The 21,001-nt window shown below is 48.2% G+C and overlaps 1 protein-coding gene across 2 annotated transcripts in view; it reads right to left on the bottom strand.

Moving 5' to 3' along the window:
* The window catches only part of LOC147889908 (uncharacterized), an 88,551-nt gene that overhangs the window by 54,644 nt on the left and 12,906 nt on the right, over positions 1-21,001 (bottom strand). For both annotated transcript variants that reach the window (XM_087391126.1, XM_087391127.1), the window contains exons 5-7: positions 3,309-3,363; positions 2,943-3,034; positions 2,747-2,816 (exon numbers count right to left, since the gene is read on the bottom strand). In XM_087391126.1, the coding sequence (XP_087247252.1) occupies positions 2,747-2,816; positions 2,943-3,034; positions 3,309-3,363 (217 nt within the window). The remainder of the gene's footprint in view (positions 1-2,746; positions 2,817-2,942; positions 3,035-3,308; positions 3,364-21,001) is intronic.

The following is a 21,001-nucleotide window of genomic DNA, read 5'->3' as shown; positions in this document are numbered from 1 at the left end:
AAACCAGCAATCCTGATAGGCTGAAAGGCAACCTCTAGAAGAATATCATCCTTGGATGTAGAGAGTATACATCCATCCCCAACGTCAAAGACCAGTGCATCTTCCCCGAGACCTCGAAGAGCGATCACCTATAAAGGAACTGCTATCCTCGAAAAAGCTCCCATCCAAGTGGTGGAAGTAATAGGCAACTCAACTATCCATTCCATCGGGATGGCTGCATCTATCTGCCGAATCCTGCGTGCTACCCCTCTAAGGTGACTCACGGACTGCAGTCTCTGATCCTCAGGTAGCCTGATAAAATCCTTCCAAGTGCCTATTGTGTAGGCGGGGCCTCTCTTTCATTTAGACCACTGCATGTAATGGGAAGTGCCCAGTGGTTTGGCATGCTCGTCAAGTATACTATCATTCCAAATGATCGGCTGCCTATCAATCTCTTCGATGGTAGAAGGTGGAATCCTTCGAAGAGTGTTCCTGAAGCTCCCCCAAGCTTTCAGGATGGCAGTCATGAGAGGAGAGGCAGGAGATCTGAGAGGGGCGGAAGTAAAAATCCAGCGAGGGCTGTCCACCCAATCATCTCCGAAGGTTGGTGTGCAAGCCTGAATGCGTCCAAAAAAGAAATCCTTCCAAGGTTCCTGACCAGGCATGAGTCCCCTCACCACCACCTTACAAAGCAATGCCCTGCACTGCAAGTCCGGGTCAATGATATTAAGGCCCCCTTCACATGTAGGGAGAATAATGGTCTCCCAGGCCACCCTCGCTGCAACATCTGCTGTGCCATCAAGTCCGGTCTAATAAGCTGAGTGATGCAATCCCTAGACCGGCACCAGCAAGAACACACAAACCAGGTGGTGGCCAAGAGAACTTGGTTCACTACCACAACTCTAGATGCAAGGTCGAGTTTGGCAGAGCTCCAAAAAAGGAGCTTTTTCCTTGTACATTCTAGTACTGGGGCAAACTGATGTGCTGGAGAGATGCCCAATCCTACCTGGCATCCCAAATACCTGATAGGAACACCCCTCTGAATCCAAGAAAAGCCAATGTCAACTCTCCAGCCTGGAGTGTCCTCATCACTAATCCAAAAGCCAAAGGATTTATGCTAGTTAATGTGTGCCCCTGCAGCTGAGCAAAAAATATCCAAGGCTGTCCGGAAAGAATCAAGTGACTGCGAAGAGGCCTCAATAAAAATAGCAGTGTCATCAGCCAACTCACAATCAAGAAGCTCCTGCTCCAATCTCAAGGGCAATCTCAACCCAAAAAGCTCAGCCTGAGATCTAAGAAAGATACTCATAGCTTCTGCCACAAAAAGAAAGAGGAAGGGGGCTAAAGGGCATCCCTGACGAACTGATCTAGAAATCTGAAACATGTCGCCCCTTACCCCTCCAATCAAAACCTGGCTGTGGGCTGATCTGTAAAGGGAGGCCACCCCTCTAATCCAAGCATCTGAAAATCCAAACCGTAGAAGAGTGCCCTCAAGAAAAGCCCAATCTACTCTGTCATAGGCTTTCTCGAAGTCCAGGAGTAGAATTGCCAACCTCTGCCCGCTCTGCATAGCCCACTCTGTGGCTTCCCGAAAGGAAAAGATATTATAAAAAATGCTCCTGCCATGCACAAAGCCTGTCTGAGTATCATGGATGAGGTCTGGAAGAAGGGGCTGTAATCGGATGCTGATCGCCTTAGCAAGGATTTTGTAAAGAGTGCCCAAAAGAGTGATGGGTCTCCAATGGGATACAAAATTCATGTTGCCACCGTTCGGGATAAGGTGAATGAGTCCCTCGGTCAGTGAGTCAGGCATCTCACCCGAGTCCCAAATGCCCTGCAAGGCTGAAGTAACATGATCACCTATCATATCTTAAAAGGCTATAAAAAAAGGAGTAAGACCATCAGAACCAGGGCATTTGCCCTTATGAAGGGCGGAGAGAGCAGTCTTGAATTCTGTGTTGGTAAAGCGTGCATCAAGTGAGCATAACATCTCTGGGGTGACCAACACAGGTAAACTCTGCCAAACTTCATCTCTAGCCACATCTCTGGCCTGTGTGTTAGGATCTGCGGAAAGTAGGGAGGCATAGAAAGCTGTCACTAAGTGCATGACGGTCTCCGGATGGGACTGCTAAACACCGTCAGAGTCAATAAGCTGCTTGACACTCTCTCTACTATGTCTGGGACCAAGTGTAGAGAAAAAGTGTTTATTGACTCTCCCTCCCATCTGTATCCAAAAGGACTCCCGTGCATGGAAGGCATACTCTGCTCTCTGATCAAGCAGAGTATGCAAGTGAGCCCTTGCCGCAGCAAGGCGCTCCTGTATCCAAGCATCTGATGGTCGTCTCTGCTCCTCCCTCTCTAAGGCTGCCAACTGCCGGCGGATACCAATCTCTCGCCTGAGTACCTCACCTCGCCGAGCACTAGCAACGGAGTGATAAAAGTCGCTGATACTGGCAATAGCACAGGCCAGGTACAGCCCTTTAAGATAGAGACTAGTGTTTGCAAAGCCGTAATGCATGCCTCCTACTATCGCTCATATTCATAGTCCCTTGACGCAGACATCCAGTTTCATTTATGTGACAATCTCAGCTGACTGATCCAAAGAATCTTTAATAAACATGATTTTGTGTACTACCATTGCTCAAGGCATACGAAGCTCTCTGAGCATGGAGACCCTTAAAGTTACCAGGCAAGCTAGAACAATGCTGTAGAAGTATGATAATTAAATTTCTTTACAAACGCATCCATGAAGGCAGTATACCCACACCTAAAGCAGTCATCAGAGCAGCTGCAGTGAAGATCTCCAATCCTACTGAAAGATGTGTCAACATGTGCAGCTGCAAAGATGAGATAACTTAGATTGAATCAAATCAGACCATATTACTGTTGAAATCACCAGAAATATGAAAAAAAATTTAGAAAATGATCAAGAAAATAAAACAAGAGTGGCTGATCAGGGGTACCTGCTGCAATTACTGAGCAGGTAACATACAGAAAATCTTCTGGCAAAACCTCAGAGTTGTACTCGTTTACACAGGAGATAGGCAATTTCTCCCTACATCCATGCTTCATATTAGAAGTTCATATATTCTATGAATTTGAGATCGTACAACAGAATACTTGAAGGACAGCATAGACAGATAGATACATCTATGAAGCATATCTGTTCTATAAAAAAAAGCTCAAACTTATCATCAATAATCATCTCAAGAATCACAAGGCATACATGAACTGAACAGCTTAGAGTCCTTAGAACAACCAGACTATCGTAATGCAAAACGCAGTTGTATAAAGTTAGAAAGTTGTTTAAAGGTTAGAGATTAACTTACAAGCCTCTACTAATATCACAGCTGACCACAAAACCTTTCTTTCTTCCAGGAATATCTGAAAATTTTTCAAAGCCACCTGCCATCTTCAGCTATAAAATATTCCATAGTATGCACACCAAAATATTCAATTGTTTATGAAAAGCACACTTGCATAGCAGCTACAAGTAAGAAAATTAGTTCAGCCAATAACAACATTAAGGTAAAATAATCCTTATATCTAAGTGCAATTACAGCAGATCTCGAAAGGAAAGAAAGAAAGAAAGAAAGAAATTTTATTAGAGTCTTTGGAAGACGATGGGTCTATGAGACTGAAAGAAAACCTGATACAAATCACAGTAAGGGTGGAGCTACTGAAACGAGCATCATCACCCGTGCTGAATCCTAAGTCTGATCATACATAATCAAATACATCTGGATGTAACAATGAAAAGAAAAGGACTGGAGCGGAGCGGAATCCTCCGTATGTCATGTCGCCCTGGCTGGTGCATAGCCGGTGATGGGACGCTGGCGCCCGTCAAGGGGTGCCGTGCGTCTCGGTCTCCTGGACGAGGCTCGACGCAAGACCTGAGCCACCGTGACTCCCGTGATGAGACGATTTTTCTACTTACTACAGCAGATCACGGGAGTAGCACCACAGAATATCCTCCCAGCCAAATCCTTGCTAGAGCGTGAGAGCTCTCAGAGAAATCGAAAATCAAAATCACGTGAAGGTCCATTCTCCTTCTCTCACTAACTCCAGCAAGCCCCATCTCCCTAGATGGATCTAGATGCCACATGTCATCATCATAGGGCCTTTCCTAATGCATCTTTTCACCCCTCTCATGGGATACTTTAATTTCCTTTGCCCCTACGCACATTGCTTGCATTAGGCCCTTGGCCTTAGATCCACCTAGTCTGGTGCTATCAGCCCTCACCCAGGACCTTGACATTAATTCCCTCCAGATCATTTACATGAAGCGCAAACAAATATATTACAAACGTAGATCCTTAAGGGAAATGTTGACTGATTCTTCCGAGGTCATGCTACCTCGGCTAGAGCGTAACATTCCTTCCCTCTTTAGACATCAGCGTCCTCGATGATAAAGTCTGGAAACACTCTCCGCAACTGGTATACGGATTCCCAGGTAGCTTCTGATAGAGGCAGACCATGCCATGCAACCAACACCGTGGGTATCTTCCGATTACACACTTGCATTGTTCCTCGGTCCAGGATTCTTGTTAGTTTGCGCCTTGCATTATCCTCTATCTCCTGAAAGAAAACCACACCTTCGATTAGTGAGTCACCAGTATGCAAAAATTTCTTTAAACGAGAAACATGAAACACTGGGTGCACCTTGCAACCCTGTGGCAATTCTAATTTATAGGCTACCTTGCCTATTCTCTTTAGAATTAACCACGGCCCACAGTATCGAGGTGATAACTTAGCACACTCTCCTGAAGTTAACGACTTCGAGTGCGAAGCAACTCTGAGAAAAACTTTTTCTCCTTCCTTAAATTCTCTTATAGACCGGTTTTCATCCGCATACGCCTTGGCTCTATCCATAGCCTGGCGGATATTAGCTCTCGCAAGTGCTAGCATCTCCCGCATCTGAACCACAAAGTTCGCGGCACTAGGCACTCTCTGAGATATTCCAACTGTAGTTGGATTTGCTGGTCTATAGCCATAATTCAATTCAAACGGACTAAACTCCGTAGAGGAATTTCTATCATTGTAGGCAAACTCTAACAATGGCAACCACTTGTCCCACGTATGTTGCCTCAATGACACATATGCCCTCAGCATATCCTCTAAAATCTGGTTGACTCTCGCCGTCTGACCATCCGTTTCAGGATGATCCCCACTACTCATTCCCAACTCAGTCCTTAGTGTCTCAAATACCGCTGTCCAAAAATGACCGGTAAATCTGACATCTCCGTCTGACACTATGGATCTAGGCAATCCATGCACACGAAATATATGTCTAATAAACAAATCCGCCACTTGCGGGGTACTAACAGACTCTCTAGTCGGAATGAAGTGAGCCATCTTAGTTAGACGATCAACCACCACAAGGATAGAATCATATCCACCTTGTGTCGTAGGCAGCCCCACAATAAAGTCCATGGAAATGCTCTCCCACTTAGTGGTATCTCCAAGGGCTGTAAAAGTCCGGGTGGCTTCACCCGCTCGGCCTTGCTTACCTGACACGAAAAACACCATGTCACATATTCATGAATATGCTTTTTCATCCTTGGCCAAAAGAACTCTCGCTTCACGAGATCATATGTCTTCTCGACTCCTGGGTGTCCCGCACATGGGCTATCATGGCACTGTCGAATGACTCTCTGCCTGAGATCATTCTGACTAGGTACTACAACCTTGCCATTTCTTTTCAGCATACCATCCCTTATGGTATATCTTGCATATGTTTGGCCTTTTCTGGATGCCAGGTCATCCTTTTCTTCCCCCGGTCTAAACACATGAACTTTAGGCCATAAGCTCTGGACAAACTCATCCACCTTTTGAGTTTCTCTAATCTCGGTCATTAGAGCACTCTCTAATACCGTAAAACTCATATTGTGCATAATGCGAGACAACGCATCAGCAACCTTATTATCCTTCCCTCTTCGGTACCGAATCGTCAAATTAAACTCCTGTATGAGCTCTGCCCATCTAGCTTGGCGGCCCCTCAAGTCAGGCTGTTTACAAAAATGTTTCAGAGTATCATGATCCACATCCACATAAACCTCTGAACCATACAAATAATGCCTCCATGTTTTCAAAGCATGGATAGTAGCATACAACTCCAATTCATGAGTTGGCCAATTTCGCTGAGAGGGAGAAAGCTTCTTGCTTTCAAAGGCTACTGGCCTTCCCTCTTGAAGGAGAACTGCTCCTACCGCAATGCCACTTGCATTGGTTTCCAGGAACAACGGTTTCTGGGGATCAACTATTTTTAACACCGGTCCTGTGACCACATCTTATTTTATGGTGTTAAAACTTTCTTGTTGATTCCGTCCCCATATAAAAGGTACTTTATCTGAGGTCAGATCAGTCAATGGCAATACTATTTCGGAATATCCTTTGATATGCCTTCGATAAAATTGGACAAATTCCAAGAATGATCGCAAAGCGGTCAGACTCTGAGGGATTGGCCAAGTTAGTATCGCAGCCACTTTCTTTCGATCCATTTCTACCCCCTCTGGAGTAATCCTAAATATTCAAGCCTAACCATACACAGTATAGTTTTCTTTTTATTTACATAAAGACTCGCCTTCCTCAAAGTACTGGGCACTTTTCTTAAGTGTTCCCGATGCTCAGTAATACTTTTACTGAATACTAGAATATCGTCAATAAAATATACTACAAACTTTCCGATATACGAACGTAGTAAATCGTTCATAAGCATGACGAATGTAGCTGGAGCATTGGTAAGTCCGAAGGGCATTACCAAAAACTCATAATGACCAAACCTGCTTCTGAAAGCGATTTTATGCACATCCTCGGCTCTAATCCGGATCTGATGGTAGCCACACTTAAGATCTATCTTGCTGAAAATCACGGCTCCATGTAATGCATTTAGCAAATCATCAATCCGAGCCATCGGATACCTGTGCTTAACAGTGATATTATTCAATGCTCTGTAATCTATACAGAGGCGAAATGTATCATCCTTTTTCTTCTTTAATATCACTGGCGAAGCAAAGGGTGAGAAACTTGGTTGAATCTTCCCCAACTTGAGGTATTCTTCCAGTTGTCTACGCACCTCCGCCTCTTCAGTAAAACTCATTCTATAGGGAGGTCTATTTACAGGTTCTACCCCCGGGGTCAGTTCAATCTTATGCTGAACGTTCCGCTCTGGAGGTAACTCATCCCTAAAACATTCAGAGAACTCCTCTGCTATTAGATTAGCCAACTTGGCCATCTCACCACTTTGAACAACATCAGTGCTAGCCGAAGAATCATCAACCGGCTCTACCGATGCGTTGCTGCGGGCCTAGGTAGGATGTTATCAGGTGCACTCGTTACTAGCTTAGCAACAAACACACATAACAAACAAGGTACTGACCTCTGAGAAGATCCCGCTAGCTGAATCTGCATCTGTTCCGCTCTGGGACTTCCCTCCATTTCCACGTCGCATTCTAAGACTACCATCTCAGCCATCTGACGATCCTTATTTCGTGGACAATCCTTCCACTGATGAGGCTGAAGGCAACCAAAACACAAGCCTTCCCTCCTCGCTTTTTCTCTTTGCTATGGGTTTAAGGGAGACTTTGACCAAGCCCGCGCTGCCATTGGTGTTACTTTCCTCTTCACTCCAATGGTGGTACTTGATTTAGGAGTTTCAGCTGGTTTCGCCTGCTTGGCTTGACCACTCGGCTGAGAACCACTCCCTTTACTAATCCACTTCTTCTTAAACCCAGGTTTCTTCTGGTACCCATACTGGGTTCCGACCTGCGCAAACCCACTTGGCCTGCTGCCCTTGGCATCTTCATAGTTCAGGGCTATGGCTATTGCATCATCCAACGTGTTCGCATACTTAGCTCGAACTTTTATTTTAATCCGATCATTCAATCCAAATATAAAATCTTTCACTTGGATTGATTGAGGTAGGGGTTCATCAACCTTCATTACGCTCTCTCGAAACTTATCAGTGTATTCCGCCACTGACAAATTTCTCTGACGAAGGTTTCTATACTGATCCCAAGCTTGGGATGCTTCGTCAGGAGGTAAGAAGTGTTTTCTGAATTCTCTTTTAAACCCCTCCCAAGTAGTGGATGCTATACCATCTTTCTGTTTCTTAATCCACCACCTATCGGCTGCCTCACTAAACACGTGGGTGGCCTCGCGGATTTTCTTGATATCATTTCTGATTTCACAAATGACGAACGCCTCGTCCCATTTGTGTAACCAGGTCTCAATGACATCAGAACTACGGTCATTCATCCGACCAGAATACTTTTCCGGCCTATAATTGGCAATATTAGGTACTTTAGCCTTCCTAGGCTCAACCGTATGGACATTAGACTCCGGTTCCATTGGAGCCTTTCCTTTCTCATCTCGAGAAGGTACGGCAGACATACTGTGTATCACTCTTCTAAGTTCAGACTGCCCTGCATTTGCCTGTAACTGTTGCGCTAATAACTGCTGCAAGGCATCCTCAAGTAATGCAATCCTGCCAGATAAGGTGTGAACTACTGGGCACGACACCTGCTGGGTCGGCCGGACTCCTGACTCTACAGGGTCCATCCTGGAAGCTCCTTCTTCTGCTTCCATTCAGGTCAATGGGTGTTTTGCTTTTTTTTTTTTTTTAATAAATAAACACCGCTAGAACACTGTATTTACAAACCGACACAATTCCCTATACTAGGGAATACCTGCAATCTGACAACTATACTGACTAGGTAATTGACACAGGCATATATCCAAATACCGCCTTTCCCTATACTAGGGAAATTCCTGCAAACAAACTGACTTTATCACAAAGGCATATGCACAAGCATAATCTCCCAGATTGCCCACAGGAATTTGAAGAAGTCAAAAAAATCCCAAGTCTGCTATGTACCCTGCTATGGCATCGAACCTTCATGCAGACTAAATATTCACGAGAACCTCTTCATGCAAGCGGAGCATCAACAAAGACTAAGCTCGGGAAAAAAAAACACAGAATTGACAAAAGCCAAAGAAAGCTCCCTGGTTGTTCGCTCCTGCCACCCGATTTGATACTGTGCCAGATCACGACGCCGGATATCAACACTCGCAAAATCTGCAACCCCTGGAGTCTTCACGTAGCGCAGATATACCACTTGGAACAGTAACCGGAGATCTTTGCTTGTCTGTAGAGCTCTGCGCTCACATCCTTGCAACGAGACCTCAAAACGACAGCTTCACCAACGCCCAATACACCTTTGGCCTTCGCTTTTGTGCGTGATCCAGCCCATTACTGCTCATCAGCCCACCCAACCTTCAGGCTCGTCAGCCCGCGTAACGATCTTTTTCTAATTCACACTTGTGAATTAGCCAGCGGAAGAACAGAGCGTCCAATACGTAGCCACGTCTCTAACGACAACACCACGCTCATGGGTTATTATCACACTTCCCAAATCCTCCGTATTCTTTGCCTGCGCGTCGCCCATCCACGACAGGCGCTGAAGCTATCAGGAACTAATCCTGCACTCCTGTAGTTGAGTAAAAATATCCTCACGAGAGATTGCTGCGACTTCAATTCGTCGTAACTCAAGGTCAGGCCCAGCATGCACAGTAGCTTTAGATATCACCCAGGCAGACTCACTTTCACCGTCGGCTCTGATACCAAATGAGACGATTTTTCTACTTACTACAGTAGATCACGGGAGTAGCACCACAGAATATCCTCCCAGCCAAATCCTTGCTAGAGCGTGAGCTCTCTCAAAGAAATCGAAAATCAAAATCACGTGAAGGTCCATTCTCCTTCTCTCACTAACTCCAGCAAGCCCCATCTCCCTAGATGGATCTAGATGCCACATGTCATCATCATAGGGCCTTTCCTAATGCATCTTTTCACCCCTCTCATGGGATACTTTAATTTCCTTTGCCTTTAGGCACATTGCTTGCATTAGGCCCTTGGCCTTAGATCCACCTAGTCTGGTGCTATCAGCCCTCACCTAGGACCTTGACATTAATTCCCTCCCGATCATTTACATGAAACGCAAACAAATATATTACAAACGTAGATCCTTAAGGGAAATGTCAACTGATTCTTCCGAGGTCATGCTACCTTGGCTAGAGCGTAACACGTGACTTGAAGAGCAGGAGCTAAAGACAAGACAGGGGTGTGTTTACCACCTCTCGCACATATTTATTTATCTGTTTAGTCATTATTTTAAGAAACATGTTGAAAGAAACAAGGAAAGAAAGTTTATTAAAGTCTTGAAAAGTCTGAAGGGTCTAGGAGACTAAATAAGCCAGATACAATGCCTTGAATGGATGGAGCCACTAAGCTAGCATCCGCACACAAGCACAAACACTAGTACTAAATATCTCAGCCCATAGAGAGGATGGGAACTGCGGTATGTATCATTGTGGCGATCCTCTGTATGTTGTCTGAGGAACCAAGTCCATCGAGCGGTGAGAATGGATAAGAGGGTCTCAGTAGAAAGAGGCTCTGGCGGTAATCAGTGCTGCGCGGCGGCATGAGACTCGTGATAGAGAGCTGACGTCGGTCAATCTGCGTGGCCCGCTGTGGTCTCCTAGCCTGGCACTCCATCAGACAAGTGCCATTGTCACCCCCATCGGCTGCATCCCTGGTCTAGCGAACCTGTCTAGTTCTTCATTGACATTCACCTTACGAAAATGTTATTAACCGCAAGCCATGTTGCTGCAGCATGGGCATTTTCCAAGCCTCATATGTACATCAACACACTAATGGGTCTGTCTCTAAGCCTTGGCTACACCGTCTCCCTAGGGATTGCTGGTCCGTGCTGTCTCACTGTAAAATCTTTGTGATCACGCTTGAGTGGCATCTAAGTGAGCCCCTTGATCTCGTCTATGTGCCCTGAGAACTCATCTCTATGCCGTATGACCTCACGCCACCCGTTTCTGATCCGAATGAGCCAAGAGAGTGGAGAGGGGTCCAAATTCATCTCTGACAAGACAGAGGTGCCAACCACGAATCGCATACTACATAGATCATCTGAAAGCAAAGTGCTCCTCTAACTCAATCTCCTGTAGATCACATAAGGTGTATATGCATAATCGGTGTGAGGAAACACGGAATTACCCGGCCGAAATCCTCAAAGAGTAGGGGAGATGGATCCATATGTATCCTCAAAGAGTAGGGGAGATGGATCCATATGTTAGCCTGCCAGGTCGATGAAGCCCTCCTCTTATATCCGTAGGTAGTGATCTCTATAGAAGTTGAGCTTCACAGGAAGCTTCCTAGGGGCTGGCCTAATATGTGTGTAGCTGTATGAGATACTCCCAAATAACTTAGTTAGCCTCGTGATAGGTGAGGGGAATAGAGAGGGTCTCAAGGCTATACAGAAAGGGAAGCAATCTATCCATGTGGAGTCCTACGCTCTCACACCATCTACTTGTATACGGGCATACCAACACCTCTGATCACCCTCAGCTGCTAATGTCATGGATGAGGATAGGGCCAGCCATGGTAACCTTTGTCGGCCTAACATTGATGAACCAAAATCCCTACTTGGTAAAGGTACGTGATCAACTGGAATGCTACGTCAAGATGCAGTGGAGGGACCCCGAACTCAAAATAAATAATCTGGTTTGGGATTAATGGCTTACTGCAGATTATCTATTGCCAATAAGAGAACCTTGAGCCTCTCCACCGGAGCCCAGCCAACCTCTGATAGATTAGGCGCCCAACATGGATTGTCATAGATGCCTGTTGGGGGGACCAAAGAATCAAAGAGAAGAGACTTAGTCTATTGCTCAAGCCTAGCAAGCGTGGCGTGCCCCTTGCTCAAGCAGGCATGCATCACTGGTCTCATCATGAAAATCAGACCAAAGAAAAGAGCCCCAAATATGTGTAGGATGTGACAACCTGCACTAGTAATGCTCTTCTTGTACACTTTTTATAGCCATTGGTGTCAAACATCCAGCTTTGAAGCCCCACAACGACTGAGCCAAGATTATGATGGATTAAGTATTGAATTCATTGCATGTGGATTAAATACTCTGGCACTTGTCTTAGCACAGCTTTTTAACAAAGTGGCTCGCACTGGGTTCCCTCACACCTGTACCCTTAACATTGTACTCCCATTCACAAGGCAAGGGGGGCCATGAGCCAAAAACTACAAGACCATTATGATTGGGCATGTCATGTCCAAAATCTATGCATCATTGCTCGAAACAGAGGTTAGCCGGTTTGCAAAGCTCCAAGGACTTAAGGCAAATGGACAGGCAGACTTCCAGACTGATTACGCAACTCTAGATTACATGCTTACAGTCAAAGGTTATCTTTGAGGAGGCAAGAGCACGAAGACAAAGGGTTTATTGCTGTTTGTGGATTTCTGCAAAGCTTTTGACACAATGTCGAGTGCTCGCCTCATCTAACAATTGTAGAACCTAGGTATGGTCTAGGAGATCATTTGGTCAATCATGGCACTCTATGAGAAAGAAAGAAAGAAAGAAATTTTATTAGAGTCTTCAGAAGACCGATGGGTCTATGAGACTGAAAGAAAACCTCATACAAATCACAGTAAGGCTGGAGCTACTGAAACGAGCATCATCACCCATGCTGAATTCTAAGTCTAATCATACATAATCAAATACATCTGGATGTAACAATGAAAAGAAAAGGACTGAAGCGGAGTGGAATCCTCCGTATGTCATGTCGCCTTGGCTGGTGCATAGCCAGTGATGGGACGCTGGCGCCCGTTAAGGGGTGCCGTGCATCTTGATCTCCTGGACGAGGCTCGACGCAAGACTAGAGCCACCATGACTCCTGTGGGACGTATCCCGGGTCTAAACAATGACGGGAGGTCCCCCAGAGTGATCTGTGTGTCCCCTCGATGTCTCGTGTGTCGTGTTGCGATCGTCGAGTCGGGGTCTCTATCACGTCTGCGGCTAGAGAATGGACGATCAATGTCACTCGATGGGAAGAACTCTGTGATCTTGCTCTGAGAGATGTCTGATGATGTGGCCAAGCCCCGTCGCCTGAGTAAGTACTCTCTGTGTCAGACCCCCTCGTAAATGAAGGCCGCGAGGAATCTCTGATCTGGGTAGGCGAGGAATCTCGAAAGGAGCCCAAAGCCGTCTATGAAGAGGCAGTGGTAGCGACCTCGGATCTCGTAGTACACTGGGCACCTGAAAATAAAATGCTCCTCCGACTCAGCCTCCTGACAGTCGCACAATATGCATAAGCGATGCTCCCTAGAAATCCCCTTTGCTCTGCCGCTCTCTATGCCGAGGCGGTGTGATGATACCCGAAACTTTCCGATGGAGATCCGTAGTGAGTGAGGCATATGAAGCTCACTGTACCCCGGTGGTGTGATGAATCCCTCCTCCAAAATATGAAGACAATAATCTCTCTAGAAACTCAGCTTCACTGGAAGCTCCCTCGGCTCCAACCAGGTCCTAAAGGTGTGTAGCTGCAGGAGATCCTCTCAAATGACCTGGTTGGTGTGTGGGTCGATCGGGATGGTGGGTGGGAGTACCTGAGGGGCATCTAAACTGTACTGAAAAGGAGGTATCCTATCGATGTGAAACCCTAATCTCACAAACCATCTGTGAGTCCGTGAATACTAGCATTGCTCGTCTCCCTCTGCTGCCAACCTCATGGAGGAATCGAGAGCCAACCATGGCAACCTCTGTCTCCCTGATGTGCAGTCCCCATATGATCTAACCCGATGTAGATATGTGATGGTCTGAAAGGCTACATCTAGCTGGAGTGGAGAAGCACCAAACTCGGCCTAAATGATGTGATGTGGTACAAACGGTTTCCCCCGGATCATCCGTGAGAGCATGAGGATTTGCAAGTGCTCCACCCATGTCCACTCTATCTCTGACATGTCAGGCCCCCAACAAGGACTGCCATACATACCGACTGGTCGGCGGACCAAGGAGTCAAAGAGAAGAGCCTTGGTCCAAGGGTCCTGAAAGTGGTAGTGGAAGCATTGTCTCTCTAGTCGAGCCAGTGAGGCATATCCCCTACTCAGTCTAGCCTGCATCGCTCGTCTCATCGTGAAGATTGGGCTGGAGAAGATGACCCCCATGAGGATACGATCTCAACTGGTGACCCACCGAAAGTGAACTGCTTCCATTCCATGTTTACTCGAGAGGTGTTAAAGGTCATGACCTTGGTCTTGCCAAGGTTGACCTCCAAATCATGGGATAAACAAAAAGCCTGCAGTGCATCCAGGTGTCGCTGGAGCCCCTTGGGTGTGGACGACAAGAGTGCCACGTCATCTGCATAAAGAAGAATCCTAATGATGATCTCGGCAAGTGAGCAACCGGTCCCTCCGAACACCCCCATGAAAGTCTCAAGCTCATCGATGTAGAGGCCAAACAGAATCGATGATAAGGGACAACCCTGTTTGACCCCTATGGTACTCAAGATCTCATCTGTCCAACTTGCGCCTGTTCGAACTCGGCCTGAGACTCTCTCATAAAGTGCCATGACTACCCATATGATCTCCTGATCAAATCCCAGTGTCTATAGGCGTATGATGAGACAAGCTCGAGGTACTGTGTCAAAGGCTTTGCGGAAATCCACAAAGCAGCAATATACCCTCTCCTTTCGTGCTTTGGCCTCCTCAATGATGCTCCTGAGTGTGAGTATGTGATCCATAGTCCCATGGTCTCGCCTGAAACTGGCCTGACCCTCTGCTCTGAGCCCTCTCATCTCTACGAACAGGCTGACCGACGCATCCAATACAACTACATAGATCTTGGACATCACATGTCCAATCATGATAGTCCTGTAGTTACTCGGGTCCATGGGATCCCCTGCCTTGTGGATGGGGGTGATGGTGTTGAGTGTCCAAGTGTAGGGGAAGCCAAGGCAAACAGCGTCATTGAATACCTTTGCTAGGATCGGGGCTAACGTGTCAATCCCATATGCGATAAACTCAGTGCATATCCCCTCGTGATCCTTAGCTCGGCCATTGTGCAGTTTCAATGTCGCGTCCTTGACTCCCCCTCTGGTGAACAACGTGCAAGTGGTGGGGCGAGGTGTGTGTATGAGATATGGAGTGGGCTGGTGTGGGACATCATAAAGATGGTGTGCATACGTGTGCCAGACTCTCGTGTCGGTGAGGGGTGATGGAGACCTACGCTCAAGGAATCTCCGCCAAAAATCCTTAGAGTTGTTGCTGTACAAGATGTGCAGCAGCTCCTTATTTCGACAAAGAAATGCCTGCTTCTTCCGACGTACGAGACGTCAGTACTTGTGTATCGTGTCTGGTGTGTTCGGGAGGTGACATCTGGTTTCAAGTCGGAGCTGTCGGCGATAAGCCTTGCACTCCGCATCGTACCAATTGTTGCAGGGTACAGAACCAAGAGGTGGTGGTCTAGTGGACCGTGTGGTGTGGGGAAAGATTTGGAGGGCAGCCTCGTGGAGTGTGCGACTAATCAGGGGAGCACGGTCCTCTATGAGTGGTATGTGATCGATGTAGGTTAGGAGTCTGTTTAGGCGTCCAAAGTAGGCCGGTGAGAGGCTGTGATCAAAGTGTATGTCGTGGTAGGTGTCGTGCTTCCTATGTGGTGTGTGTGGTGTGGCTAAGCGTGGGGTGGCGATAGTGAAGAATAGGTATGTGTGATCAGCTCCTGGAGGGAGTGGTGCTACGATGAAGTCGGTGATACATGAAGTGAAGGTAGGGGATCCCATGATGTAATCTACGACACTAGTGCCCCCCCGTGTGGGAAGCAAGTAAAACCACCTGAGGAGGGCCATAGGTCAAGCCCGTTGTAGATGATGAGATCATGCATCCTGCCCAGATCAAGGAGCACGTGTCCATATGGTGAAACATGCCCGTGTCGGTCCGACGAGGTCCTGGTCATACCTACTCCACCATCTAGGTTCATGTCTGGTAGCATGATAGAGTCGTCTCGAAAGTCCGGGAGTGGTGCCAAGCGCGTGCTCATCCTAGCATTGAAGTCCCCAACAAGGAGAACTTCCTCGCGGGCTGAAAGGTCTGGGATATCCTGATGTAAGGGTGCATATGGCGATGTCTCACCCTCCTCTCGTGCCACTCTAGCAAAGTGGGATGTGTCTAGCGGGAAGTAGCATATTGCTATGAAAAGGTTACGGGTGTCTATGCATCGGATCCGGATCCACATGAATTGGGAGTGTGCGTCCTTTCTCTCAATGGAGATGGCTCCAGCGAGGGAAGACCTGTACAATACTACGACCCTGCCTGATCCTCGGACTCATGTATCCCTCGTCTCATCCCTAAAGGCTGACTCCCATGTGTAGCCACTGACTATCAGTAGTGGACGCTCTGGGCTCTGGTGTGTCTCCGTGTAAAAGACTATGTCTCGTCTTGTATAAGACTCCGAGAAGTTCCCTGGGTCTGACCATAAGGTACCATTACAGTTCCAAATGGTGTAGGCTAGGGTCTCAGAAACCTGAGTCTCATAGGCCCCGTCTCCCTAGGGGGTATGGGTGGGAGCCCAACGGGTGCCGGTCAACAACCTACCATCTCGGACCACAGCCCATTTCTCCTCCTTACGGGCAACATCCCACTGCTGCAGAAGAACTCGTCACTCCTCAATCTGTAGTGGTGTCAAATCCTCATCCATGGACAGGGTGGGATGCTCTCATAGAGCGGCTCGACGTCGGAGTGTCGCTAGTCGAGCATGTGAATCTCTGAAGCGAATGACTAGGAGCTGCTCTCGGTTGGGATCTCTCCCAACACGCTATGCTTCCTCTATGCCATGGTCGAGGATCCCCATGGTGGTGGTCACAAAGGTGATCGCCTCCACCATGGGCGTCGTAGTGGTGCTGGTGTTGTCTCGCGTGATCCCTCGTATCCGGATGTTGAGGGCCTTCGAAGCCCTCTACTACTGCTCCTGTATGGCGACTGAAACGGTTGCCTTTGCGGGCTCCCGTTTCGCAACGTCCACCCATCTAGTCGTCTCTGCTGCAGAGGGGGGGAGCTCACCGAGCAGCTCCTCCATCCTCCATCAATTGCAACTTAATCAAGGGCAGTCTGGAAATTTCTCACCGGGATCTCCATAGCCAGATAAGGGGCAGGACAGTAAATCACAGCAACCATGCCCCTTCCAAGCAATTGCGATTTGCTCCACACCTCTTGTTCTTGCCCTTGCTATTGTAACAGTTCTATTCCATGACCTTGATTTTACCAAGGTTGACCTTCAAGTCATGTGTTTTGTAGAAGGTATGAAGTGCATCCAGGTGTCGTTGGAGGCCCTCTGTTGAGGATGAGAGTGGAACAAATTATTTGCATATAGCAGGATTTGAATCAAGGAGCTTGTGAGAGCCCTACTGTCCCAATGAAAGTCTTTAGGTCGTCTATGTAGAGATGGCAAACAAGCTTGGTGATGATGGACAACCTTGTTTGACCCAATAGTGCTCATGATCTTCTCTGTCCACCCTGCATCCATCCAAACCCTACCTGAGACCCTCTCTCCATTTCTTCCCCTCCCTGCGCTTCCCTCTACCCGGGTCTCCTACCCTGTCTCTTCCACCGCCCTCGTCGCCCTCGCCTCCGCCTCTGCTGCCCACCTCTGCCACCCGCTACCCCTTTGCTACCCCCTCGCCACCCCCAACTACCCCCCCGCTATCCCCCCGCTACCCCCTCGCTACCCCCTCGCTGCTACCCCCCGCTACCCCCCCTCTGCTACCCCCTCGCTGCTACCCCCCCGCTACCCCCTCGTTGCTACGCCCTCCGCTACCCCTCACTACCCCCTCGCTGCTACCCCCTCCGCTACCCCTCGCTCAGCCCCCCCCCCCTTTTTTTTTTTAAAAACCCCACTTGCAGCTCCGACCCTTTTTAAAAAATAAAAATCCCAACAGCTCCGACCTCTTGCAAACCCTTCTTTGCCCGCTGCTGCCTCCCCCATAATGAAGGGAACAGGGGGATGAGGATAGGAGACTAGGTGGGAGACCCTTCGGTCCAAATTTGCATACGCGTGGAGATGGGGAAGGGGAACGGTGACAAGGGAAAAACACAAAAGCAACTCAGTCTAGAGGACTCCAACAAACGCAGCAACCGGAGCGGTTTGACAGTGGACAGCACCGCGGCCCAGAAGAAAGGGGCCCACACAAAGCCCATGTCGCTCACCACATCCTCGACCTCTATGGTTACCACCACTATTTCACCACCATCATCCGCCTCATCATCTACACCACCTCTCTCCTCCCCCTCTCCTACATCATCATCACAAGTCTCCTCTCTAGTAGCCTCACCACTGGCCCCACCGGCCACGGCTCCACAGTACTTTCCCCTCGTATCACCTCTATCTCTCAGTCAGCCACCCTTCATCACCTCGTCCGGCCTCGCTACTCCTACATACCACTCCCCCGCCCAGATCATGCTGTCCCCATCCTCAGTACAACCTCAGCAGCCCACCTTCATTCCAACGCCTCTCGAGATCCAGTTCCCACCTGGACCAGGACATCTTAGGCCCCCACCAGATGCTTGGGACTCCCTATTGGCTGAGATACACAGCATTCGGGCCCGTCAGGTAGAGCTGACACATTACACCCAGGAGCAAGCCTGCATTACACACGAGCAGGGCACCCTTATCCAGGGACTCAAACACGACATCACACAACTTCGAGAGGAGCTCGCTCTCTTTGTGTCTCCTTGATGTTTCTCTTTCAACTAATTAGCCCCAACATGGCCACTTTCCGTCTCTTTTGCTTACTTTCAAGAGCACTTGGTGGCATGGAGTTTCCTTCTCTTTGCCATTTTCTTGATTTGGTTGGCAACCTTACGTGCTTGAGCTTATGATGGGCTCTGTGGACCTCATTCTTTCCACTTCACACTTCAACACTTTCTCTCTGTTTATGCTTAAAACCTTCATTTGCTCTGTTTATTGATTTGCTCTGCAATTACTTGCTTCCACTCATTGCATGTTGTGCGGCGGCCTGTAAGCTGCCCGCGGCCTGTTTGCTCTCCCGCTGCCTCGCCCTGCCCTCCTTGCCTCGCCCTTGCCCTTGCCCTCGCTCTGCCTTGCCCCTCCTCCCTCTCCGCTCCGCCCTGCCTCCCCCACTCCGCCCACTTCCGCCCCCCACTCTGCCTCCCCCCGCTCCACCTTTGCCCTCGCCCTTACCCTCCGCCCTCTCTGCCTCCCCCTGCTCCGTCTGGACAAATATATGTGTAGCATCAAGGAACGTTTTCCTCTTTAGTCCTCAGGTTGACCAAACTTTCTCATCACACTCTCATGTGATGATGACTCGTTGCAGCTTGACCTACTCACGGTGCGTAACTTAACTCTCGTCGTCTGAGGTCTTTCCAGCTGCACAATCATCCATCAAGCCGCCTTCTACTATAGACATCCCATAGAGGTGCTTCCACGGTTGATTGCTTGGACCATCTTGTCTCCTTGCTTGCCTTCTACACTCTCCTCACAAGAACCACAGGCCTCCCCAATCGAGACACCCCCTACACAAGTCGTGAGCCCCTCCCATGCACATTGATTCTTCTAATAAGCACCTTTAGTAGAGCTACGGCCTGACCTCCTGTAGCTTCTCTTCTACTCACAGTGCATACAAATGCTCACGGCTCTCCCCAAACAATCTTCCTGTAAAGTAGCGACCCCAGCTTGCAGAATAAATGACCCTCCCGCTTCTTCTGAGCTCCTTTTGCAGTTGCCTCCTTCCAGCCAGCCTGCAATGTCCTCTCATGTGTGTCCCCTTTTTGCAGCCCGTCACCCTTCTGTGCCTTCGCGTTATGATACTACCTCGTGGCTTCTCCCCTGCTCACGGAGCACACGAAGCTCCCCCTATCATCTTCCTTCCTCCTCAGCTCATGCGCTCCCCCCTTGCTCATTGAACTCTCCACCCACCAAGCTCCTCTTCGTCCAGCCATCGTCTGGCTTCTCCTACGCGATCCTTCCCTGCTCAGCAGCTCATGGGCATCCGGCGCCCTTCATCTCCTTCAACCCCCGAGCTCACGTAGTGGTGACGACTCCACCATCCAAGAGCCTTCACCATCCATCAATCTGCGATCTGCTTCTCCCTCCTGGCCTGCAATCGACGCCTCTCCACCTGCTCTCCAAGCTCCCTCTCCCCTGAACATTCTCCTCTCCTCCTGATCGCACATCCCCAGCCAAAGGCCTCTCCTTCCCACACAGTCGCGACCCCCCCTCTCCCTTCCTCTATCGATCCTTTTGGTAGTTCACCTGCGAGCTCCTTCTGCCATCTCACCATCTAGAAGCTCCTCCTCTCGTTTTCGTAGCCACCTTTGCATGGATACCTTTTTTGATTATAGCCACGTCATCTTTGCCTTTTCACCACTCTCCACCCTTCCCTTCAAACTTTATACCAAGGCAATTAGTGCCTATACTCCAACCTTAGGCACCACCAATGCACATAACCTTCAAGCAAGCATTTGATGCTTGACAGCCACATATAACTGCACGTCCATGAAGCCCACAGACCATGACATGGATGCACACACAACTTGCAACATATCGAAAATCACTCGTGGCAAGATCAACACAGCACCGGACAACAATGAAAGACATTTCACCCCACACCAATTGCTCTAGAGTGCCTGATGCATACCATCTCAAGAAAATATATACATCAGTGTAGAGTCCTTTATAAGGGTGTCCATAGCTCAAAGCCACCACCAGCCAGCTATGTACATAGCTATGCACCTGCCCATCAGCATGCAGCAAGTGAAAAACATTTTTTCATTTTTATCCACACAACGTTGCACAGAGTACATATGAGTCATCTGAAAGCTTGTGCTGAGGCAAGTGGGCTCCAAATAGGCCAGCTAAGGGGCAAATAAAAACAGCTGCAAGCGAGATGAGGCCAGGGCAGGTGTCCTGAAGCAGAACAATGGTGCAAGGGAGGCAAGCTACTGAAAAAGAACTCATACAGAAATCTGTTCTCAGGGCGGATCATTTGTAAAACTAAACCAAGCATTTCTAAGGAGTACCTAAAGCATGGTTTCATTTGTAAAATTCCTGATGTACCTAACCCTTAGAACAAGTTTCAAACTAAACATGCATGGAAGCCAAAGGTCCCTCAGAATTTAAAGCAATTAATCTTGTAATAAGTTGATCATTT

Source organism: Dipteris shenzhenensis, chromosome 19 (genome assembly GCF_047967505.1).
Source record: "Dipteris shenzhenensis isolate YYH24624 ecotype China chromosome 19, Dip_SZ_1.0, whole genome shotgun sequence".
NCBI lineage: Eukaryota > Viridiplantae > Streptophyta > Polypodiopsida > Gleicheniales > Dipteridaceae > Dipteris > Dipteris shenzhenensis.
The sequence above is the reverse complement of the archived record's forward strand: the minus strand, read 5'-3'. Positions and strand labels throughout refer to the sequence as shown.